Source organism: Hemicordylus capensis, chromosome 5, assembly GCF_027244095.1.
Source record: "Hemicordylus capensis ecotype Gifberg chromosome 5, rHemCap1.1.pri, whole genome shotgun sequence".
Lineage (NCBI taxonomy): Eukaryota > Metazoa > Chordata > Lepidosauria > Squamata > Cordylidae > Hemicordylus > Hemicordylus capensis.
Genome location: NC_069661.1, coordinates 58,169,174 through 58,195,660, shown reverse-complemented (window position 1 = coordinate 58,195,660; position 26,487 = coordinate 58,169,174). Strand labels below are relative to the sequence as shown.

The 26,487-nt window shown below is 42.0% G+C and overlaps 1 protein-coding gene across 3 annotated transcripts in view; it reads left to right on the top strand.

Moving 5' to 3' along the window:
* Positions 1–26,114, top strand: part of RNF150 (ring finger protein 150) — a 159,600-nt gene extending 133,486 nt beyond the window's left edge. For 2 of the 3 annotated variants that reach the window (XM_053254342.1, XM_053254344.1), the window contains one exon: positions 1,968–10,026. In XM_053254342.1, coding sequence (XP_053110317.1) covers positions 1,968–2,086 — 119 coding nt within the window. In that variant the 3' untranslated portion in view covers positions 2,087–10,026. Of the gene's footprint in view, positions 1–1,967; positions 10,027–19,858; positions 19,967–25,369 lie in introns of those variants that run through there. The other variant, XR_008308274.1, reaches the window with a different exon arrangement.
* Positions 26,115–26,487: the final 373 nt, after the last annotated feature.

Below are 26,487 nucleotides of genomic sequence, written 5' to 3'. Positions count from 1 at the left end.
TCTTACTGTTTGCCAGCTGTTACATTGCTTCCAGACTTAAAGCTTCCACTTCAGAATGTAAAATTATGATCTGAAAGCTTTGCTTCTTGGCATTTAAAAAGCATTTCATATCTTCAGAACATTGTTTGGATATGAGTGAGCCCAGATTCATATCCACCCAGTTGTGGATTCATACATTTGTTTGTCTCTGGTGTTTGCCACCATACATAGAGTTACATGTGCCAGGCAGGATACCATGCCTATTTTTTCCCACATACTTCTGTTTACATAGAAGTGCTGATAAAAATAGATTTGTTATCCCACTTTTCAGGCCTCTCTTTGTGCGGTGGGGAACAGCAGGCATATTAGAAGCCCAAAAGTGCATGTACTAATTGTAGAAGGACTTAGGTGCTTTGTAACAGTACAAGGTGATAATTTCAAAATGCCTGTACTTGTGAAACAGGTTTTTGTGTTTTTAAAGATGGATTTATCTGTGTGTTCCATAATTGCTAGTTTCATAACTATCTCAAAGAGGTATTTATACCACAGATATTTTATTATAGGACAAAGCTGGAGAACTTTAGAAACATTTCAGACAGGTTTGAAATCTCTAATTGGGATAGTTATCTCTGAGTGCTTACTGCAAGGTTACATACCTGGTTACGGTTGAATATGAATTTATTAGCAGAGCTTCAGTTTTAGATTTATTTTGTTTGATTTTCAAGTCTAGATTGTCTTCTGGTTTGTTGCAAAATTGATAAAGCAGGGATGATCAGAACTGTATAAATATGCAAATATTTTCCCCTTAAGATTGTTTATTGGTTTAACAAAAACAAACCGCAATAGAAATGGTTCCATCAGACACCCTCTTTCCATTTTCTACTGTGCCCCATTCAACAGAAGAAAGCCACAAGACCAGCTCTTCACACCAAAGGCTACAGAGAAAGGCTGTAGCTACTAGAATAAGCAACCAGCCACAGTAAGAGATGAGGGGTTGGGGGGAAGAGGTTAGACATCCAAAAGGCACTGTCATCTTAGGGCTACATCAGACATTAGCAAAAATTCTCTAGCAGAGGACACTTGTGACCTGTGTGTACTTTGTGAGGAGTTCTTCGCTGTGTCTGTGTAGGCTAAAGAGCTGCAGTTGGCTATTGGTTGTATGCACCATATGAACATGAGACAATTTTACATAGTGCACTTTTATGTCGGAATTAATGTGTAATATATATACAGATTGCACATTAATTCCTAAAGGGAAATATTTTCCTTGTAAGGGTTTTATAGCATGTGCAGCAGTTCTAAAGAACAGTCTTAGGAAACTGGATTAAGGAAGCAAAACAATCCAGCAGAAAATATTTGCTTCATTAAAGACTGTAGTCCTATCTTCCCAACACTCACAAGGTGAGTGAACATACAGCGGGGAAGAGAATCATGGTGGCCAGTCATAACTTCGGTTAAATGTGTTCAGTTGAGCATCTATATTGCATGTACATGCATGAGGACTATCTCCACACAATCTAGAGCCCTGGAAAATCCCCACCCCAACCATGAAACTCACTGGGTGACCTTGGGCCAATCACTGTCCCACATATAGTACAGCATTAGGCAGATGGTCAGAAACTGGCCTAGGTCAAAAACACAACATTGCATGAAAGTAGTTGCACGACTGTGTTGTCATTATTCCCAATGGCTGCACATTTGCACAACTATGATTGCACTTCTCTTTTGGCAGCTGCACATTTTTTTTTGGCAGTTTCATGAGAGCGCTCTTGCACAACTGTGTTGACATTGTCTTTCCAACCCGTGCATCAGCATGGGCAGTATGCTTCTGCCTGCCCAATGTTGCACTGTGTGTATCTCAGCACAGCCTCCTTCATAGAGTGACTGTGAGGATAAAATGGGAAGGGGAAGAACATGTACGTTGTTGGGTTAACCTTTAATATCTCCAGCATAATTTATTGTAAAAGCTTCTTTTGTTCTTCTTTCAGGTGAGCAGGAGCCAGCAGTCAGTAGCGATTCAGATATTTCACTGATTATGGCAATGGAGGTTGGACTCTCGGATGTGGAGCTTTCCACTGACCAAGACTGCGAAGAGGTGAAATCCTGAAAAATAACAAACCAAAAGACCCCTCCATGAAACTACAGGGCAGTAGCAGGGAGCGGAAGGAGGAGGAGAATCAGCTCTGTAAGATTTGGACCAGTTGTGTACACACGCATACCCATACATACATGTATACACACACGTACCCATTCACACACATCCAGGACATTTTGTGAACTCCAGTACACTCCATTCTGGGATGGTCGTGAAAAGCAATAGCAACAGAAGTATCTGCCTGGATGCAGTTCATCAACTTATGTGTGCCCGTTTCATTCACATTGGAAGTTGAACGCGTGTGTTTCCAACACATGCACCAGAGCAGTTATGCACCTCCTTGGCGGCTCATTAACTGTCTAACTGAAATGACAACTTGAGTGTTTTCTACTTCTCTTCAGGCCCCCCCCCTTTTTTTTGAGCAGGGAAAAAACCACCTCAAGGTGATTATTTATAGCTCATGATGGATGAACGTTTTCTTTCTTCCTCTCAATGATCCCAGCTTTTCTCAAGAGTCGAACCCAGAGGTTTTGGGTCTGAATGCTATGATGGGTCACCAGGATTTACAGTGCTTGGGTTCCAGGAAAATATGGTGCTTCGGTGCTGTGTCCCGGCCTGAAGCCTTTTTACATTTAGGTATTAATGGGGCTTGGAGATCTGTGCTTCCAGGACCTCCCAGACCGGGGAGAAGCTGGCTTCACTGAGGTTGGTGACTTTCTACTTTGGCACTGAGTTACGTTGGCTCCTTTTCCAAGCTTTATGACTTGTGTGCACGATACCAAGTGAGAGAGGAGGAGGAGGATAGTAATAATAATTATTATTAATAATGGGATTAAAGGTCAGCGTGTCCTTGCCGCCCTTTGCTATATTTTCTAGCATTACAAACCTTTCATACCTTAATGGCCTTCCCTATAATTGATTTTTGTTTTTTAAAAAGTGGATCTAGTTTCAAATCAGGTACTTCTTTCAGATGTCCTTCTGGCCAGCAGAGTGCTGAGCATGGAGTTCACTGAGAGTATTTATGGTTGATGAATAGAGAACAGAAACAGTCAAAAGTGGAAGGAAAGGGCTCTGACATTATTGCTCACAGTAGGAACTGAGGGATAGGACAAAATAGGCAAATGGACTGAGGATGTTTCAAACACAAAAAATGCCTTGAGAATCACTTTTTAACCCAGTTCATCATCACCACTTTAGTTCACAAATGAAACTCCTTTCTCATTTACAGGTTCATTAGAGTTCCCTTCAGTCTGTACAAAAAAAGACGGCTTCCCCCCTCCACTTAGTCCTGAAGAATTTATACAATTTTGTACTAATAATACTGAATGAGGATATAATAATCTGCTTAGGTAGAACAAGAGTTCCCAACCATGAATCCCCAGATATTGGACTACAATTCCCATCTTGGCCACTGTGGCTAGGGATGATGGGAGCTGTAGTCCAACATCTGGGGATCAACACTTGGGAAACCCTGAGGAAGAGGATTTTTGTTCACATGTACCACTGAAAGTTCATGGGCACTGAAATGCCTTCCTGCATATCCCTTAGTCAAACAAAAAACTGGGTTAATATTCAAATTCATAATTAAGTCATTCACAAGGGTGTACAGACTGTGGGAGAGAGGCTTAAAGGCACTTTTACCAACACACATGCTCTGAAAGTGGCTTTTTCGTGCTCCTAGTGTGGAGCATGAAGTCACCTCACCCCCAGCTTCTAGGGTACTTTAGATATGAATATGATGAAATGAAGAAAAGGGTCTTACTGTATCTGCTTTTTGAATCACAACAGCACACCGGCGCTTTCTAAAGTGAATTCACTGTCAGGGGTTCGCCCTGCCCTCATGTATTATAAATATTCCAGGGAGGTGTCAATTGCTACTGGAATTCAAGTGATCGTGCATTATGCTGTAACTTCAGAAAATATGCTGTTTATGCTTGGGGCAATTTTATATTTCAGTCAAAATGTCCAAGTGTAAAGGAAAACTTTTCAGCTTGCTGTCATAAAAGAGTAAGCTATTACTTTCTGATAACAAGAACAGAAATGTAAATTACAGTGGGTCGCTAGACTTGACACAGCAGCTTATGCTATAACTTCAATAGAAACAAAACCACTTTTTTCCCCCTTCCCAGCATTTGAACAGAATCACTAATCAGTTTCGACATAACACCAAAACACGGTTTGGTTCTGTATGAATCAGCCCTAAGCTCATTTGCTCCCTCCTCTGGCCTTCTTATGCTTTGCTTTCCTTCCTTTTTCTGATTTAGGTCATTTCCATACAGCAATAAAGTGTGGGATAGTTGAAGCTTTTGTTCACATTCTAAGCACAGTCTTACTCCCCATATACATGCTCTTCAGGTTTCATACTTCTTAATGCAATCTTACACTCATGGCAAGCAGGACCTCCCATGATTTTCACAGCACTACCTGCCAGACACTCTTGCATTCCAAGAAGAACCTGCGCTCTTTCATTACCACTTTTGTGGCGACTTAGAGTACAAGAACTGGCCAACAGGTGGTGCTGCAAAAACTGCATGAGGGCCTTGCTTGGCATTTGTGAAGAGAATAAGATTGTGCTAGGGCGCAGAGTGAGCAGCATGTGTTTGTGGTGTAAGATCTCATTTGAAACTTGCACAAAAGCTTTGAATATCCCAAACTCTGTTGCCATGTAAAAGTGACCTTAGTGAATTTCCCATTATATTCAAACCAGGCAGTGTTATGGATTGTGCAAACCATAGTTTGTACACAAACCAGGATTATAAACAGCAGTTTGAACATCTTCAAACCATTCTCCTGTCTTATTTTGAGTGTGGCTTAAATGAGAGTACCACTTTGAAAGATTAGGCACCCCCAACTCTTTGAAATCTCTAATGGGAAATATTAGGACCTTCAGAACAAACTGCAGCCTTCTACCTACTCTGATATAGTCCCATTTAGATTGACAGTATGTCAAAATCGACATTATTGGAACAATCAAAGATCTGTTGTTACTACTGATTAATGCAAAATTTTGATTACGAAGAGCCAATATTTCAGCTCAAGGTTTCTGTATCTTTAGTTGATTTTGCCAAGTATAACTTATCATGTCACAGTGCTGTAAGGATTTGTACTGTTGTGATTGCTAGAACTTATTCATCTGCTCAGCTATTAAAGAAGCGAATAGTTGGCCATCTCTGGTTTGGAATACAGTTTCCCCAATGTTCCAGCAGGTTCGGACCTGTTTGAACAGCATGTTTCAAATAAGCCTATCTTCAGTTTAAATTAGTTGTTTCCATGGCATGTCAGAAACACCATATTTAATTAGAAAGAGGCAAAAGGCTGGTCCCAACCTTGTGGAACCATCTTGCAAAGGAGTGTCTTTCACAGCTGCATGGAAGCTAACTGGCACTCTGATCCTACACTTCTGTGTAGCATGCACCACCGCAAGTCCAGCAGGATCCTAAGAAGCATGTCCAACTTGCTGTGCTGTTTGCTATCGTTCTATTATAACAGCTTGTCACCTGGTATCCAGCACGCAGGTTTGTGGTGATGAAAGTTGGCTTCATGATGGTCAAAAGGCCTTCAAAATGGTGTTTGAATCCCCTTTAGCTTTGCCACTATCTCTCACCTCCCCCTGGAGCTATTTCTATGCTATATGAGAGCTTTCTGCACCACTGCTAGGCTATGTCAAGCAGTGGAAGCTATTTAGTGGTGCATGTACTGATGATGCCCACATGGCCATATTGGCACAACATTGTCTTTTGATGCAAGCGCAACAGCATGTTTTGTGGTACTGTGCTCCTTGCTCCTCATCCTGTCTCCTTATTTGTCACCATAGCAAAGTGACTTCTTAAAACCTATCTAATGCTAACACCGCATTCATCCACTTCTGGTTTTCCAAGTGCTGGATTTAAATGAATTGGGTTGTTGTTGTTTTTATTTTAGTCCCTTTGTTTTTATCAAGTGTGAAATTCCCAGAAAGCACAAATACAGTTATGAAAACACTGAAACTGGGTTCTCTTAAGTTCCTGCAAGTGCTGCTTCCAGAATTAGTGATTAGAAATTACTGACTAGTCATTTGTCTCTCACAGAATGCAGTCTTTTGGCCTGATCATGGACATGGAATGCAATAGAATGGCCCAGAAAATCGATTAAGGGATCCCTTTCACCCCTGGCAGTTTTTCAGATTCTTCAGCCTATAGAAGTATATACTGCAAAAGCCCCATAAGGTGTCCTATACTTATCAACTAGTTTGACCCAACTGTAGCACAGACAGTTGAGAAAGCAATGGGAGCATGAGACAGTCTCCAGGGGCTCCAGTTCCCTCCCCCACCCCCACCCCCACCCCCTAGTCATATTCCTGCACCAGGGAACCTGGAAGGAGGCAGCAGCAGTGATAACAGTGGTATAATTTGTGTGTGCTTGTTGTAGTATTTCGCCATATAAAGACTTTTAGATGAGAACTAAAGCCTTCCTTAAGTCATATGATCTTCAGCCATTTTAGCAAATGTAAACAAAACCATGGTCTGAAAAGATCCACTCTAAATTCAAACATGTCTCCATCCCTATCAGTGCTCAGCTCTAGCAGAAAGCAGTAGTGTTAGGTCTAGAGTCTGGTTTAAGTGTGACTTTCCCACAGCACGTAGACTCTTCCCATTGCCTTGTTGCTAGAGCTGGGGATATAGACTGGGTGGCCTCATAAGTTTGGACAATTTGAAAAGAGTGTGTGAACCATCTGAGGTTTTGCCTAATCTTTGACAGAAGCCTCCTCTTAGGCATTCCGCCCCCAGCTCACCGCCAGTATTTCTATCATGCCATCAGTTGTAACTGTCATTAGAAGCAGTGTCACTGCCACAATCAGTCACCTAGAGTGTGCCTTTGCCAAGAGATAAGTACAGCCGGCTGACAGCGGGCACCTCCTCCTATGGCAGCCTGCCTGGGTCATTCTGGTGCATAATCCCATGCTGATGAAGCTGGTGAGAGAGGCACCTTGCTTCTGCTCAGTCCCAGGACTGCTTCTGTTGACAGTGGAGGGAGGGAGTGTTGCAGTTCTGGGATTACAGTGTACATGCATACATGTCTGATATTGCAGATGTCTGTATTTAGCGAGTGTGCAGCTCAGTCCTCTGCATTTTTCCTTAGAAGGTCCCACTGCTCTCAGTAGGACTTACTGCCAAGTATGCATGCATAGAATTGCGGCCAAAAAAGCTTAGGTACGGATGGGCTTGGGTACAGCAGGCAGCAGGGTATAAAAACACAAAACAATGGACTACTTTAGAAAGGCTGAGCTTTAACAAGGGTTTCTTTTAATTAGAGCACTTGCAACAAAACAGTTTAGTCCCTTTGTTTTGACAAACTATTGCCTAAACTAATTTATACTTCTGCAACAGTAAGAGCATGAGAGAATTTTTAGTCTGGAATGTCTTGGCATACCAGATGGTGTTTATTGACGTATTATATAGTAAGGTAGAACAGCGCCCTCTATTGTTTGGATTCAAGTCTTCATATGGCCATTTTTAATACAACCATTGCTTCAGTAAGTGGAATTTCTGTCATCAATAGAAATGCTGGTTCTTTAGCAACTGAGGAAAAAGTCATCCACAGTTATTTTAAAAAACAGTGAAATGGGAAATGCCTCAAGGCTAGTATTAAAGCACTTCATCCTCAGTAAACTGTTTTCAAAATATTAGTGTGGTAGAAAGCATATCTTGCAAGGATGAATGCAAGGAAGAAAGGACAAAAGAAAAGAATGTTTGTGTTTCTTATTTGCTGATTTTTTGAATCTTGCCTAATTTTTTTAAAGGCCGTCATTCAATACAAACATACTTCTTTGCCATGAATGTATGTATAAGGTTATTAACAGACATGAAATATCAAAAATGTTTTGTAACATGTACATAGTTTCATTTTTTTCTTCCTGTTTCCATGTTAGCAACTTGATGAGGCTATATAACATTTTATAAATAGAATGAGATGTAAAGCCTGGGGCGGGGTGGGAGGGAGGGCAGTTATTTTTATAGCAAGATGTTTCTTGTACCTAGTGAGCATTTTAAAATGATTTTGTACTTCTCAAAATATACATTCCATCCATTTCCTGAAAATATTTATTTTTATTTAAAGTAGTTTTTAAAACAAGCAAAAACATCCATTTGATATGAGCTTCATCAATAAAACCAAAAGTATTTGGTTTACAGTAATTGCTCCAAAGTTCTCTCCTGCTGTATCACGTAGGACTGCACACCATACCAGCAAATGCCAATAAAAATGAGAAAATTGAAGAAGAAGAAGAAACTTTTACATAGTGAAATTATTTCTCTACAAAAGAAGCATTTTACAATGGAAAACATTTAAAGCAATTCATTATCCTGTTTCTATTTGCTACATGTAGGGTGCATCCTGACATTCATAATCTGAGTGATAAGCCTGCTGTGGAAGTGCACTCACCATGTTTTGTTCATATGTACAACTTCTCTTAAGGATCATGTTCAAGGGAAACCCATTCTTCCTATTTGCAGCTAAGGTCACCCATGCACAGTGCTGATTGGCTGGCTTCCTGTGGTGCCCTATGGAACAGGTTTGCAATGTTTAAAATGTTGATTATGTTGTGTTCTTTTTTTTTTGAGAGAGAAAACCAGGCAGGGAATTAATGTTCAACTGAATGAACGTTACGTATCGTTCTTTTTAAGATGAGAAGGTGGACAGGCCACCTGAAACAGGGCTGTCTGGGGCTAGGGGTCTGTTGCCCAGGGCCCTGTGCTGCAGCCCAGCAACACAGACTTTTCTAGCTCCAGCAGTGCCAGAACAACATTGATTCATCATGGGGAGCCCCATGAGCTATTTTTGCCCCTGAGCATAGCACAAGCTAGAGACGGCTCTGATCTGAAACATAGGGGAGAGGCAAGATGGCACTCAATGGAATCAATGGTCTGTCATTGGCATTCAACCTTGGAGAAGCCGCTGCCAGTCTGTGAAGACAATACTGAGCTAGATAGACCAATGGTCTGACTCGGTATATGGCAGCTTCCTATGTTCCTATTCAGTATGTGGGAGAAAGCTGGGGCTTACCCCACTGATGAAATATGCACTGCAACTCTTGAGTTTTGGCATATCTGTCTGCATCCTTAGATTGTAAGATCCTCAGAGAAGAGGGTCTGTCTCATGTAAAGTGCCATGCACACTGATGGCACTAAGCATAAGGCTAGAGTCAATTATTTTGTTCCTCACCATCAAAAACCACTTAGGGGAGACCATTTTTGAGTAGGGCTCCTTAAAAAAAAAAATCTGTTTCTGCAAACACTCTCTTTGTTTTGAAAGTGGATCGAATCCATTCACTATGAATTGGTAGCCTATTCTTCATGCTCCACATTTCACCTTGATTAGTGAAGTAGCTATGGGTGCGGGAGGGGGGATTAATCAAGATTACCCAGAGGCATTTGCTTAGGCAATTTTTCAATTTAGTATTTTTTGCCAGCTGTGAATGATATGCCTACTCAATGCTGCAGTAGTTTGTGAAGAATGTGTTTTCCTAAACATTCTGTACAGTATTGCAAACTAAATGTATTTCAGTCTCTAGTAAAGTTGCTGATAGCTTATCTTACATCTCCCACCCTTTCTTCCAATGCACTTTATATCTCTTGGAAAATGTGGGAGTCAGACAATGATCATCTTTAAAGGGATTTGCCTGGAATTGAAAGGCACATACATTGATTTTTGCTTTATTGTGTCCTAGCTATGTTTTACAGCTTAGAGAGTGACTCACTTGGGGAGGGGGGGAGGATACAGAGATGCTAAGGTTGATATTGGGGGAACACCATCCAGTAGTACCACATGGCTATTTTTGTTATATAGAGGACTATAATGTAAATATGTGAGACTGTGTTATTATGTACTAGTAAATATTGCAACTGTAAAAGTTAAAGGATTGTGAATTCTGAGGAATTTTATTGCAAGTTTTTTTAAATAAAAAATCATCTGATTTTGTGTCATACATTCTTCCTAACAAACATAGAAACCAGCATTTTTTGAGAGCACCAGGCAGATGCTCACCCTTGCTGATGCAACCCTGATGAGTTACATTTGCACTATTACAGCCCCTCTCTCCATTGGGTCAGCATCTACAGACACTTCCGCTTGACAACCATCACCATTCTCTCAGGCTACAAGATGTAAACTCTTTTTCAGAAATCTGTTTGCAAACTAGAGTCCTTTCACAATGACAGGATATATTATATAGGAGAGATCAGTTACAGTGTTACTTCATTTATCCTCAGGTCAGATTCATTGCAATTGTATTTTAATCCTAGGACACACAACAGCATTTTATTCTCTCTCTGTAAACAACAAACAAATGGTTAAGAGCTTAAAAATAAGAATTATGTGAGTTCTTATACTCCAAGGAACCCCACTTCACCTGTGCCCTTCAGTGCCTAAGCATATTATAATGTGTGTCATCAGCCTGTAGAGGGGAATGCGGAGTAGCTTGGGTTATGGCACTGACTAAGTTTATAAGAGAGGTGAAGTAAAAACAGTAGCCATCAGTGAAGTAAGAACAGACTGCATAGGTTGCACACCCTGAATTATCACCATGCTTATATGTTTTTAAAACCTTTCAGTTTCAGATGAGAATTAAGGTACTTTTCACACATGTTTTTAAAAGCGTCAACATTTCAAGTTAAGGTGGTCACCTTAACTTGCTCAGCATGTAAGCAGTAAGAACTGAATAGTCTCATATCCTGGTTTCATAAATTAGACTCCATATACTTTGTCTTGATCTTGAGCTCAACATTGGGGCTGCTATACATACTATATAACATGGCATTTGGGAGAAGCACTGTGTCATGTACAGATACACCAGGCAGAAACTCTTCAGTAAATGATTCCAGAAACTACACCTTTTAGATTTCTGCCTGGATGGATCCCTTCCCCAGCTGAGTGACTAAAGACCAAGGTAAAGTGGGCACATAAAGCCTAATTTGTAAATTCAGCATAACATACAAGACTGTATAAAGTCTTTTCTGCTTAGATAGCAAAGAAGTTAAGGTGTTAACCTTAACTTGAAATTTCCACACTTTTTGGAATAAGTGTGAAAACTAAAAGGCTTAACCATCATCTTAAACCAAAGGGAATTCATTTATTTATTTGGGTTTTTTATAAAGACATTACATTATGAGAGTAATTTGAGTGAGTGTACAAAATTGTACCACCTATATCGGGCAGTAGCGATATAGGAAGATACTGAAAGCCATCTCATACTGCACGGAAGATGGCAATGGTAAACCCCTCCTGTATTGTATCAAAAACAACTACAGGGCTTGTGGTCGCCAGGAGACATCACCGACTTTATGGCACGCTTTACCTTTACAAAATTTAGAAAGTTTAAGACACTTCACATAAGTTATCTTGTTAAACACAGTGTTCTGCAACTTAATGGAAGTTAATTCCATTGTCTATTAGGAAACTAAAACTAATCCTTTGGCTGCTCAACTTCAGCCCTCCTGCAGATGTTGGCCTACAGTTCCCATAATCCCTGGCTATTGGCCACTGTGGCTGGGGATTCTGGGAGTTGTAGCTCAAAAACAGCTGGGAGGCCTGAGTTGAACAGGCGTGCAAGTTTAGACAAATTCAAGGAACACCAACGGCCTTTTGCCAAGTTATTTAAATGGAACCTTCATCTTCAAAGGCAGTGACTATCTCAATACCCGATTCTGGGGGGAAATACAATGTGAAGAACATTACAGTAGCCCCACTCCATTCTCTCATCTGCAAATGGGTACTTAGGTTAGAGTGGAGGAAAAGCACTCAACCAGCATTTGTACAGTAATTGTTACATCAGCCCTGCAATGCTAAAGAATCAACATAATTTAGAATCAAAGCACTTTATACTTGGTTCATTCTAAAAACTAATTGATATATTCCTCTGCTCAGATGAGAACTAGATTAGTAATTCAAGAGATATAAATTGGGTTCAGAGGACAGGTGTCAGCTTCATTATAGTTAGCTATCAGTGCCAAAAATGCATTAGCAACCAATTATAGCTATCTCCTCCATGATGCTCTTAGGTTGCTACATTTATGCTGTTTTAATAAGATTATGGCATGTTGAGTCACACTTATTGTTATCTGTGTCTTTACCCACTTCCTATAAACTAGTACTTTTTAAAAGCTGTCAGAGGGTACAGCCTCTGGGCATCCCTTTTCACTTCTCCTAATGGGGCATAAGGTGCAAAGAGGTTACCACTACTGGTGTCTGCAGATTTTTAGGCCTATTGAAGATAACAGTGAAACATCTATGGGTTTCCTCATGTTTTCCTTCTGTAGATGCATGAAAAGTACTACATGTGCAAAAGTACTAATGGGACAACAGAGAGTATAGCCTCTGAGCATAGATAAAATACATTTTCTCCTTTAAACCAAGAGCTGCCACTTTATAGTTTATGTGTCTGCCTTGCTGAACTGTCTACAAAGTAAGAGAGAAGCATTCTTTGTTCACACATCATATCGTATTAACAGTAGGACTCAACTGTGGAGTAAACACGCAAAGGACCTGTCATCAGTCTTCGATCTTAAGATGGGTCAAGTTAGCCACACAGTTCAGCATGCTATGGTGGCTCAGCTACACTCTGTGCGGAGTCAGGCATTACCTTATTGAAGGAAAAGATTACTGGGAAGAAGTGTCAGGTCACTTGACATGTGCTGTGATGTGTGCCCTCAGCTGATTTCCCTAATAAAATGGGGACTTGAAAGCTAATACCTTGAGATATACTGAATTAATTTTTGATTCAAAACAACAAAAAGCATTATATTATAGACCTGCATTTTTGGACACATTTAAAAAGGCAAGGAAAAGAAAGGCAGACAAACATAGTTCCCCTTCTGGAAGTTGCTCACTTTGATACTGTCCTTCTTCAAGCCTGAAGAGGAAGCAAAGGCAGAGCAGGACAAAAAGATTCACTTCCATGTTGTATGAATTTCCCTTCTGTGCTTGTTGTCTGTCATACTGGAACACAGCCATTGTGTTTCCTTCCTAGGACAGCACAAAGGAGAATCAAGGCTACATGAAGCCTTGTTTCTGAGATTGGATATCTCAGTGCCATTTCTTTTCTCAAACGGAACCAGGGTGCCACAATTTGAATTGGGAATGTGACATGAGGGATGGAGTGGCTTAATTATTTGCCCTGTGCCAATTCCCTGGCTTAAATGGCTACATCGTCATTAGTTGCTGAAGAGAAAAATTTCTTCCCTCTACAACTAGGCCCTTCTGTCGGTCCCTCATTTCCGAGAGGTTCGGGATGCTAGGACCCGTGAAAGGGCCTTTTCGGCTGCTGCCCCACTTCTCTGGAACTCCCTTCCCCTTCAGATTCATTTAGCTCCTTCCTTATTGATTTTTAAATCTCTATTGAAGACTTCTTTTTCACCAGGCTTTTGCTCTGTAGTTTACCTATTTGGTTTTTTTTCTTTTTTGTAAGTTACTTTAGTTTTTAAATTAGAATGTAATTTTAATGCTGTCTTGCTTTGCATGTTTTTGTACACCACCAAGAGTCCTGGGAGTGGGCGGTATATTAAATGTTTCAGATAGATAGATAGCAATTCCAGGTGAGGATGTGATCTGAACTGGAACTGTGGTAGGGGGGTCAAAAAAAGAGGGGGGATTAGTTCCCCTCCACGCCACCACCATGACTTCAATCCCTATCAGGACACCACCACACTTTTTAAAAAAGCAAACACTGATCAGGAGTTCTAATCCACAACTCCCAGGTCACATCTAGACCAACCCTTACCTACCATGAAGTCTTTGCATAAGTGGAGAGAATGCCAGAGATGTACAAAAGCTTGCATCTGCTTTCAATCAGGAAAGAGATAAGTCTCATGGCTAGCCTCAGCCTGATGATAAGGCAGTCTGCTTACTCCTCACGTGGCATGAAAGAGCACCAGTGAGTCAGAAACAGGAAACCACACATGTTTCCATATGTTTTTATCAACAGTGCTGGGAACTATCCTAAAGGTTCTTACATGTGTGGGCCAGTTGGTGATGCAACAAAGGGTTCTCATGCCTCTGCTGTGCTTCTGGTTCCAAGAATAAAAGCCATCACCACAAAAATAAACCCAAAGATGTCTGCTTAAAAAAAAACATGGTTGTTATTATTAGCCATGCACTGTGGTCTTCGTTTGTTCCCCTCCCACCATCTTTCTCCATTGCCTTTTGTTCTTGCTCGTCTAAAATATGGTCATAAGGTAGTCGATGCCAACGGTTTTGGCAGACAGCCATGCAGAGTTGCTATGTGAGCTGCACACACAACACAGCTGTCATTGATATTATAGATCTTAAGGGAGAGGATGGTCTCAAATATCCAAAGAGGAGTACACTTGGAAGCCAGGGGGATGGCATAAGTGCCTGTAAATAAATATGGAACTGCCAATGGCAGAATGAAAGCACATATTTGGAGACAAACTACCCTGCCAGGCGCTTACTATAAAACCCCTTCCATTCCACATAAGGAGAAAATAGCACTCTCCTGCCTTTCATTTTTTAAAAGGAAGAAACTTTTGCACACTCCAGGTTTTGTACATATGGGTGTGAGAAAGGCACTTTGGATGGAAAGAGTCTACCCTAACCCTATTAAAACCAATTCAAGAGCTGTCACTGACTGGTGAAGGCTCCAGAGAGGTTTTTTCCCCTGATTCATGCCAGCTGCAATGCTAAAGCTTTGCAGATGGTGAAGCACATGGGTGCCACTGTCTGGGGGTTGGGAATCCAGCCTGGGGAAAAAAAGGGAAGCAAATACAGTAAGAGCCATTGGGTTGAAGATAGGGTTGCCATATTCTGGCTTTCCAAATCTGGGTGCCTAATTTGCATATCATGTAAATTGGCTTGAAAAATAATTTTTGAGCAGAATAGTGACTGTACGTTTTGCTCCATAACTCCGCTTCTGGCTAGAGCTTAGCTTTAAAAAAGCTGAAATCCGGGCAAATCTGGGTGGGCTAAGCAATCTGGGTGAGATGCTTAAAATCTAGGTGAAACCCAGAATTTAAGGGGGCATGGCAACTCTCATTGAAGAGCACTGATACATAGGAGCTAAGCTTCATGGAGAATTTGGTGTATTGTATGTGCATGCAGTCAAACCATGCCCCTTGGCTTTGTCCCTGACCTGGGCTTTTTGTAGGGAGACCTTTGAAAATCTTCACCAAGGAAGAGCCTTTTCCTTAAAGCATATTGGAACTGTTTCCAAGAGAAGGGGGGGGGGCTCCATCAGAAAGACAAGGAACCCACATTTGGCCAAGATGAGAACGCAATGGCATACATGTATGCACTCTCACTGAAACACAGAATGAGGCCCTTTACTCAGTTTCGCTTACAGTTCAAGGTTTTAAAATGTAATTATAGCCAAGGAAGCAGAAACTAGTTCTCCGTTGCATTGTTTTGATTAGCAATTCCAAAATGGATTTTAAGCACTTCTTCTTGCACCTCCTTCAAATATAAGCTTAGGGCACATGAGAGGCACAATAGGACCCATTTCACAATTGGAGCCTTGATGTTTGATTTTTTTTTTTTTTTAAACATACAGGGCCAGTAGTAGGTTGCACTGGCTGTGGGGTGAGAAGGTGTGGGGCCTACCTGCCTGCCCCAGTCAGCTTCCTAGGTGGTGATGGAAGCTGGGTTTTTGGCTGAAGTAAAACATCATAGAATCCAGGGAATTGAGCAATCCAGCAGGTCCTTCGACATACTAAGAAAAGCTTTCTTTAGCCAGCAGCTTACAGGCCTCACCAACTGGCCCCACCTCCTGCTTCCCTTGTTCCACTTTCCCTTTAACCTAGGCTCAACTCTAAGCCACCTATACAGAAGCTTCTTCCCATCCTACCCTACGATGACGACTACTATTTATATTCCACTGTGAATCAACACAGGTTCTCAAAGCAGTTTGCACAGAAAAATATTAGATATATAAACATGGCTCCCTGTCCCCAAAGGGCTCACCATCTTTATTTTTATTTTAAACCCAAACACCTAAGGTAGACACCAGCAACAACTACTGGAGGGATGCTGTGCCAGTGGTGGCTGGTCAGTAAGGGCAGGAAGGCAGGAGGGCCGGTGGCCCGCCCGCCAACAAAAACAAACTAATAATGGATCAAGACTTACCAGCAGCCAAGGAAACCTTCAGAGCAGGGAGCTTCTTCCAGTCCATCCTCTCCTGCTTGTAACATCTTGTTCTGGTCTTACTGGCTGGAACAGCTGCTACTCAAGCTGCTCCAGCCAATCTGTTTCCTAGGGGGCTCCTCCTGCAACTACCCCCCAGGAAGAACTAAAATAATGGGTTAAAATGCACTTCCTGGTGGCTTCAGGGAGTATATTTTTAAATACATTCCACCCTTCTTCCTGGGGGCAGTGCCAGGAGGAGCCCCCTAGGAATTAGATTGGCTGGAGCAGCTTGAGAGTAGCAGCTGTTCCAGCCAGTAAGACCAAAAGAGGCAGTTGCAGGCTGGCAGGGGCTGGAGGAATTTCCTTGCTCTGGAGGATTCTCTGGCTGCTGGTAAGTCTGATCTTTCACTATCTTGTTTGTTTGGTGTGAGGGGCCATGCAATCCCTGCTTTCTGTCCCTCTTTCTGACTTTTGCCCTTCCTTTCTGCTTTTTGCCTCCTCCCTGTTTTTTGCCCTGTTTTCTTTCTATCTATCTATCTATCTATCTATCTTCTTCCCCCCACTAGAGATGTACACAGAACCATGGCAGGGTGGTTCGAAGGTGGTGGTGGTCCTTTAAGAGCGGAGGAAGGTTGCACTTGCCCCTCCTGCTGCTTTCCCCCCACTGGCGTCAGTTTTTTTAACAGCCCATTGGGGTGGCCGCATACCTCCCTGCCACCCCATTGTCCTCGTCTTCTGGATATGACTGGAAGTCACTGACGCACCTGCGCGCATAGAGGCTTCTGCCTCTGTAACCAAGTTCTCCCTTCCCTCCCCCACTCCAAAGCCCACCAGCCGCTACTGTGCTGTGCTGTGCTGGGGATGTATAGGGCCAGTTGCTCTCCCCCCTGGCTAAATATAAGAAAATCAACACTTTAAACGGTGCCTCTTTGCTCAGTTGGCAGGGGTCTCCTATGGCAGCAGGCAACAGAAGTTCTTCTCTCTCTTCCAAGGGAGGGAGGCAGAGAAGCTGCCTCTGCTGCCATGACCTTTGGCAGCTTCAGCAACACTCCTCTTCTTTCCACCCTTGGAGAAGCAACCATCAACCTGCCATCTCCTCCAGCTGCCCAGTGAGATTATTCCCTGGTTCTGAAGAACCCTGCCCAGTGCAAGGGTCATTCTGTTGGCTGACTGGGCCATTGCTGGTGCAATGAAAGGGGTGTGGGCTGAGAGTAAACTTCAGTCCTCAGACCTGTTCTTGACCAGGCCCAACTGCAATGTTGACCCTCTTAATTTAAACAGCATATGCAGGGCATTGAGAAATAGAGCATGGAGGGGATGGAGCTTCAAACCTTTGCCCTCTGTGGCCCTAATCCAGATTGTGGGCATCTGGGTATGCCATTTATGTTAGAATAATGAAGTGCACACACACCCCATTCATGCACTAGATATATTATTCAGTTTGGCCCTTACATTAGCAAGAATGTACTTCAGTTTAGAAATGATTCTGCTGTGGGGCCTACTTTCACAAATCAACAAGTCTGACATTTCAAACTAGAATATGTTCTTACCTCACTTGTGAATATGCTCATAAGAGAGATTTGCCCATAATGCTGGTCAACTGCAGTGATCATGTGACCTATGGAGAAATGCCCTGGCTTTATCTTAAGAATCCCTCTTCCTTTGGTTCACCAGATCTGTTTTGGCAGATACCCTCAACTTGAAGTGCCTGCCTGCCATCATAGCAACCAGGTTTGGAGGAGGAGGAGGAGGAGGAGAAGGAGGAGAAATCCTGCTTAGGAAACATCATGTCTAACAAGAGCAGTAGCAGTTTCCTCCAGAGCTGCACACAATCAGTTCTTCCTTCCTGTCAAGATTAACTCAAGATTTCAAAAACACTTTCCTCCCCAGTTGCTCACTTTGCCCTGTTAACATAAAAACCAGTCTTAGAGGCAGGTTATAAGGCTCATGTGATCATGGGGAAATCCTCTTCCATTGTCATGAACCTCTGTCATGAGAGGCAGAAACTTCTCTCTGCCTCCAAGAGCTGATAGATTTGCTCAGATCCCACCTGCCACCCACCTGTGCTGTGCTCAACCCAGGAATCCTCCTCTAAAAAGTTGTCAGCTGTCTCCGTCACACTTTTTTTCCATATATGGTATCTGTGAGTATCCTGTTAGCTAGCCAGGACCTTTACCAGATGGTAGACTTAACCATGGAATTAAGTGGGGTAAAGTTGAGTGAGTTATGTTATATATCATTTTAATTAATTAATTAGACATATTTCTATACTGCCCAAAACTTACGTCTCTGAGCTGTTTACAACCCGATAAAAACAAAAGTAAAACATTAGTTAAAAACAGAAACTAGAAATTTAAAAATAGGCTGCTTTAATAGAGTTCTTCTCAGTTCCTTCCAAATTTTTTCAAAGTCTTCCTCTGACCCCTTCTGGATTTATCAGCTCTTCTTCTTTTGCTTCAGCTTTGTGAAAGGCCGACTTCTTGACTGGCCAAGTCTGTGCAAGGTTCGTTCACCTCTCTCTCTCTCCGAACATTTGCACTCGCAGATGCATAGATTGATGTTTTGCAAGATCACCAAGCAAATGTTCAACAACAACAAAAATGAGTAAGATGAGGCTTTAAGAAAAGGCATACTACCAGCATGGCCTCTATCGCTCTACCAGCAACTTCTCGACTGGCCATGTCCATGCAGGGTTCATTCACTTTTCTTAGTTGTTGTTTTTTTTAAAAAAAAATAATTAGCATTTGCTTGGTGATCTTGCAGAAGATCGATCCATGCACCCACGCCAGTGTGGGTGCATAGATTGATGGTCCACAAGATCAATGTTCAAGAGAGAGAGAAAGGTGAGGCTTTACAAAAAAGTGCTCTATCAGCATGGCCCCTCTATACATCTCAGAAGAAATGGTGGTGTATATTGGAAATATCAAAGTACCCCAAAAAGCCATAGTAAAAAGTGGAACTTTTTAAGTGCAGAGATAATGCGGGCTAAGCGTCAATGCGCAGGGGAAAACCTGAACTGTGTATGGAGTGCTCCCTGATATCTCGCACGGACTTCAATGTAAAGCCACCTGATGTGTGAACGCACACCTACCCTTCCAGTGGGGAAGCAGAGTAAAATTGCTGTGTAGGAATGGCCCGGGTTATCAAATACATGACAAGATTAGATATTCCACACCCTCCTTCTTGAACCATTCTTGCCTTCCTTTGTGTACTGTGCCACAGTCAATTAGAATCGCCATGCTGAGTGCTGAATTTGATGTTCAGCAGCTTCCTTTGTATACCTGGACTTTCCTTCTTTCACTAAGAAGGGAAGGGAAGGCAGAACTGCATATTTGTCCAGTGGCGACTGGAAAAACTGTCTGCCTCCTGCAGATTCTCCTCCATATACACAATTTCTTTTCATACAGACATGTTGGTGATGAGGGGTGTGTGTGTGTGTGTGTGTGTGTGTGTGTGTGTGTATAAGGAAATAGTATTTCCTCACTGTTCTTGCATCAGTAGAGTTTTAAGTGGAATACCTTAAGCTTAATGACATGTAATATTTGCTGTATTTAATAGATCCTTAATTAATATTATGTTGCAACTGTTAACAAATCTGTTCTGAACCCAAATGTCCTAGTACAATGTAGAATATGTTGTTTTATTGCCCTGAAATACTTTCTTTTCTTTTTAAAGAAAAATGTGACTGCATAGTGTTCTATGCTGCCAGCAATTGATCCTTGGATGCTATACATGCAACTTTGGCACAACACAGTCTATGGAATATTAAGACTGCATGCAAAGGTGAGTTGACCAGATCTAAATTAAACAGCAGGTAGATGGAATACCACATTGGTTACAAGTCCAGTGTCATGTTTAAATGGTCTAACAAACAATGGAAACTGTGGAAATACCTTCTATATAGCTGGTTTGCAGTCCTTTAATTATAATTACCGTCCCCAGTAGGGGGCACCCGAACCTTTCAGATAATAAATTTTTCCTGAAATGTATGTTAAGCAAGCAAACTGCAGTTAAATAAGAAGCAAATGCTAGGAGGAATATGCATGGCTACGACGTTAATTCCTGGCAACTGTGACCACTGCAGCACAAAATGTATCCCCAGGAAGGAGAGCTTATGGCAGAGATTCCAGACTCAACACAGAGTCTGTGTTTATTTGGTTCATGGATATCCTTTCCCAGTACTACTACAAATATTTATAGCCGTATATTTTCTATCCTTATCCGTATATTTCTATCCTCATATATATATTCACATATTTTCAATCCTTTTTAAGACATATGAGCAAAAACAGGCATTAAAAGGAGAAACAAATATTGTGTATTCCTAACCATCCCAAATGTAGCATATTTCTGTCGTCGTTCCCATAGACTACCTTCACTGTATTACTAAACATCCAGAATGATTCCTGCCTGGTCAGCATCAGGACCACCCAGGGGAGAATAGCCGACAAACACTCACCCCCTCCACTTAAAGAGATGAAGTAGCTTGATTCAAGCCATGGTATCACTTGCTTTCTTTGCAAGCAGCAGCTTGCCTCAAGCAGCAAATGAGTTTGCTTGGTAGAAGCACTGTCTACCTGCACAGCTATCTGACAGCAAACAAGATTCCTCCTTCTCTAGTGGGGGGTGTACTATCAAGGTACAGAATGCCTGTTTGAATTCCTGGTCACTACTGCTAACTGAGCAAAGAGGCACCTTTAAAAAGTGATGATTCTCTTTATTTACCAGGGGGAGAGCCCTATCCAACCCCAGCACAGCATCCATCCAGTGGCTGTTGCTGGTGTCTTTCTTATGTTTCCTTTTTAGACTGTGAGCCCTTCAACATATGTAGAGAGCCAGCGTGGTGTAGTGGTTAGAGTGCTGGACTAGGACCGGGGAGACCCGGGTTCAAATCCCCATTCAGCCATGATACTTGCTGGGTGACTCTGGGCCAGTCACTTCTCTCTCAGCCTAACCTACTTCACAGGGTTGTTGTGACGAGAAACTTAAGTATGTAGTGCACCGCTCTGAGCTCCTTGGAGGAAGAGCGGGATATAAAATGTAAATAATAATAATATTTATTTATTTCTGTATGTAAACCGCTTTGGGAACTTTGGTTGAAAAACGGTATATAAATATTCGTCGTATTTGTATATGTCTTCAATCCTTGATCAGCAATTCTGACCACAATTTTAAAAGATATCACCCGAAGAAGATACACAGTTTACCATCTATGAAAACTACTAGCAAAGCAGGGGCCTGCCAAGTGTCTTTTCAGTCCACATAGTTATTCAAAGCATCCATCAGATCACTGTTTTGGCATTACACTACTTAAGTAAGTTTAGAAAAGTTTGCTATGGTGGGAAAGCAGTGTGTGTGTGTCTGTGTGTGTGTGTGTGTTAGGCAACCTTGGCCTTCCAGCTGTTGCTGTACTATAGATACAATACAGTGGTTAATACAGTATATTGTGATTATAATACAGTAATGCCATCTAGTGGCTGATGCTAGTTAGAACAGCTTTGTTCCTTGTACCAGTACATAAAGGTATTTTACTGCAGGTACATCCTTAAGTGGCGCAGCAGAGAAATGCTTGACTAACAAGCAGAAGGTTGCCGGTTCGAATCTCCACTGGTACAATATTGGGCAGCAGCAATATAGGAAGAAGCTGAAAGTCATAATCTCATACTGCACGGAAAGAGGCAATGGTAAACCCGTCCTGTATTCTACCAAAGAAAACCACAGGGCTCTGTGGGCACCAGGAGTTGAAATCAACTTGATGGCACACTTAACCTTTACATCCTAAAAAGCTGCCCTTCTGCCCTTCTTAATCATAAAGCAGATTATAGTCTGCAGTATAAACGTTTAGTACAAAAAAGCAAATGAATCCTGAAATTATTTGTGCTATGTAGGAGAAGATTATTAAAAGAAGGGATTCTAATTGTTCAAGGTTCTTTGGACTGCAGAATAAACTGACATGGTATCAAATGTGCAGCTGTAAAAACAGCTCAAACTTTTTAGTCCTTATTACTTGCACAATCAAATCTTGCTCCAAAAGTGCAGTCCAGTAGGTCAATAAAAAGGAGGGGTTGATGTGAAGGGTGAGCATCAGGGGCTGGCATTGTTGAACAGCTGCCCAGGGCCCTCGGGAGGACCCACTACTGATCTCTGAGGTCACCTCTGTGCCCAGAGCTGGTCTCTGTGACCTTGTGTGGTGGTGGTGTGACTCTATCAGGGCCCACCCAGGTAGGAGAGACCCAAGTTTCCCTGAAACCTGGAGGAAGCCCTGCATGTTAATATGTAAACAGATATGGAATAGAAATCAAACTGAATGTACAAAAGGTGTGTAGTTGTGAATGGTTAGTATATGAATATTTATTTATTTTTCTTCAATTATAAACAGTTATGCTGTTTTTAAATTGTTCTGTAATGATTGTTTTTAAAAGGATTGATTTGTGGGTTTTATTTTTATTATTGTGCACCGCCCAGAGCTGTTGGGATGGGGTAGTATATTAATGTAATAAATAAATAAATTTCTATATCACCTTTTGTAAAGCATCCCAAGGCGGTTTACACAAGTTACAATACAATAAAATCCCATAAAAATCATTTAAAACCTTAAAATTAGTTAAACAGTAAAAACCATCAAACACCAAAAAAACAACATGTCATAAAACCTACATTTTAGGATTCTGTTGTCGTCATGAAATGTACAATTACATAGTTAAGAATCTACAGATGATTCTTTATTCATGAATTATTCTGGACTATGAATTGTGGTGACCCTGAAATAGTCACTACGTAAGAACAGCCCGGATGGACCAGGCCCAAGGCCTATCTAGTCCAGCATCCTGTTTCCCACTACTATTTTCCTGTATGGAAAGCAAAGAGAGCTGGGTAAGAATTCATCTCAATTTAAAAAGACCTGGTCTTTCCAAAATTTTTTAGAGAATTCCAGTTAAGAACACGAAACCTTTGCTAAGCAGGATTCACCTTGGTTTGCATTTAGAAAGGTGACTGCATGTGAGCACTGTCTGCTGTAAGATATTCCCTTTAGGAAATGGTAGCACATCTGCTTACATGCAGAAGGTCTTAGGTTCACTTCACTTCCTGGCATCTCCAAGTAGGGCTGCTGGGAGAAACTCCTGCCTGAAACCTTGGAGAGCTGCTGCCAGTCAGTGTACTAGGGTTGTTCAACTTTGGCCATCCTGCAGATGTTGGCCTATAATTCCCATAATCCCTGGCTATTGGTCACTGACTGTGATTGGGAATTATGAGAGTTCTAGTTCAAAAACAGCTGGAGGGCCTAAGTTGAGCAGGCCTGGTGTAGACAATAATAATCTAATAGACCAATGGTCTGATTCAGTATAAGGCAACTTCCCATGTTCCAGCTCAGGCTTTCTGACAGTTCTCTGGCCTTTCTGAAAGCTGAGAAAGACCAACCTGGGAAAGTTCTCCACCATCTGCAGCCTTCCCTGTCATAGGAACATAGGAAGCTGCCATATATTGAATCAGATCATTGATCTATCTAGGTCAGTATTGTCTTCACAGACTGGCAGCGGCTTCTCCAAGGTTGCAGGCAGGAATCTCTCTCAGCCCTATCTTGGAGAAGTCAGGGAGGGAACTTGGAACCTTCTGCTCTTCCCAGAGCGGCTCCATCCCCTGAGGGGAATATCTTACAGTGCTTACACATTGTCCCCCATTCATATGCAACAAGGGTGGACCCTGCTTAGCTAAGGGGACAAGTAATGCTTGCTACCACAAGACCAGCTCTCCTTACAAAGCTTCTCTTAGGAATAAGGGGGAGGGGGGACAAAGGCAGGGAAGGCTGAGAACATTGGAAAGCTCTTGATGAAGTCCCTGCTGTGTACCTGGCAACAGCATGAAGGCTTTTGAACAGGGCTGCACAACTTCAGACCTCCAGCGGTTGCTTCAGGTCCCATTAATTCCAGATGCAGTGGTCAACAGTCAAGATGATGGAAGTAGTAGTCCAACATCTGCAGGAGGCCTCCAGTTGTGCAGCCTTGCTTTTGAGCACAGGATCTGACATTTTAATTCTTCCAGGCTAAATGGAGTGAATAACAAATTCCTTCTGGGCATGCCCAGAAGCCTCTCCTGTGTTTCTGGGAACACAGTGGAAACAAAGGTAACCTTCTGCTTTCCCATGAGAGCCTTGATGCCTGCCACTTTCTCTCCCTTTGCAAAGTAAGTTTGGAAAAGGAGAGAAACTGGAGGCAGCAGGTGCCAAGGCAAGCAAGTTACAAGCCAACTTGAATTCTGGGGAGTGTTTGACTTGACTTGTAATTGGTGCAACTGTTTCAAATTGGGGAAGTTTCATTCTGAACTCCCTCCATCCCAAATTGGGTGCCATCCCTGAAAGCAAATAGTCCATTATGGTTTGCACTATATACAATTACTCAATCAATCTTTACTATGGTCATAGACCATAATAAAGTATAAGAGGTGATTACATATTACATATTAAAAGTAAAAGGAGATATTAAAAGCCTAGGGGTGCACGATATAATGAAAGACTATTACAAGAGCCTATAAAAATCAGAAGTAGAAGTAAAATTCAAAATAAAACTAGGCTTTCTCAAACAAAGCAAGACTGAAAATTAAATGACCCTTAATGGCCAAGATCTGGAAATTGCAGTTAGCAGGAGTTAACAACATTACATAATGGAATAAGCTTGTATTCTACCATGCACAATTGAGATTCTGTGCAAAGGGAAAAGAAAGATTCACAGCTGGGAGAACTAGAATCCCCAGCAAGGAGATGAGTCTCCGATGACTGCCATTTCCCCTCATCTCTAGGGAAGAGTGGAGCCAATTGCCAAAAGTACTCCCTTCTTAACTCAAGAGTGCTATTATTTGAAAGTAACTGTTTTGAAAAGGGCAATGTGGCTTGATCCCAGTTTTAAATGCCTGCTTATCTGTAACAGACCCCTACTAACTGAGCAAAGAGGCACCTTTTAAAGTGGTGATTCTCTTTATTTAGCAGGGGGAGAGCAACTGGCCCTATCCAACCCCAGCACAGCATCCCTCCAGTGGTGGTTGTTGGTGTCTTTCTTATGTTTCTTAGACTGTGAGCCCTTTGGGGACAGGCAGCCATTTAATTGATTGATTGATTGATTTCTGTATGTAATTTGGGAACTTTGGTTGAAAGTTGTATATAAATACTCTTCGTATTCATATTCGTATCTGTAGCATGGCATCCCTGAAGAAACAGCTTTCATTCCCAAGATGGTATCATCATGCTTTAAGAATGCAATGGCAAATGAAGGACCCCAGTGTGCGGAGCTGGCATCAGTGGGCAGCTACCAAGGACTCAGGGCCCTCTGAAAGGCTTACAGCCAGTCCCCAGAAACCAACTTTGTGCTCCATACATCACCTCCTATTTCATCCACAAATGGCAGATTTCCCCCAGGGGCTCTTGCTGTGCGGAAGAGCTCACACTCGCTGATGGGGGGGGGCACCTGGATGAAGACTCTCATTTGGGAACATTGCTTTGTGCTTGCCTTCTCTCCCATTCCATCTGCCAGGGAAAGCTCCACCACAAACCTCAGAGATGCCACCAAGGTCGGAGGGTGGCCAATGGAGGGCAGTTTGCTGAGTGTCCCTGCAAGCCTGGAGCCTAGCACTTCATCCTGCACATCTGAAGATTCTGTCAGCTGCTCAGTTTCTTGTCTCCTCACATAACAAGACCAAAACAAGTTCCCAAAATTCTTACAGAGAGCTCAGAAATCACAGGATGACTCTGTGGGGACTAAGTATCCTAACCCTTGGCAGCAGTTGACAGAGATCTTTCCAAAAAGCCTTCTCAGCACAGGACTGAGTCCTTTGGTAAAGCTATTGTGAGCCCTATGAGGACAGGGTGTCATTTTATTCATAGCTCTGTAAACCGCTTTGGGAGCTTTTGTTGAAAAACAGTATATAAATATTCATACTTGTATCAGGTTTGACGACCATCAATCACCTCTTGAGGATGAGCAATTAGGAAGGGTGGCCTGGATTCAACCATCACATTCTAGATAGATGATAGGCAGGCACTGGATTCAAAAAGGTTCATAATATGCACAGCCCTGGGGCACTGGGGTTTTATCCCTGATCAGCACCTTTTTACATGCATGGAATCCTGTTCTCACCCACTAATCTACTCATGTACTTTACCACGCAAGTCCTGCAGAAGCATGATGTAATTTCCTAATTGTAACTTTCTTTTGCAAAATGTTGTCTAACAACAAGCAGTTGGGAAGTAAGAGGAACAATTAAGAAAGCATGTAGTAAATGTTGCAAAAGTTAAGAAAATGTTTTGGTAAGTGCTG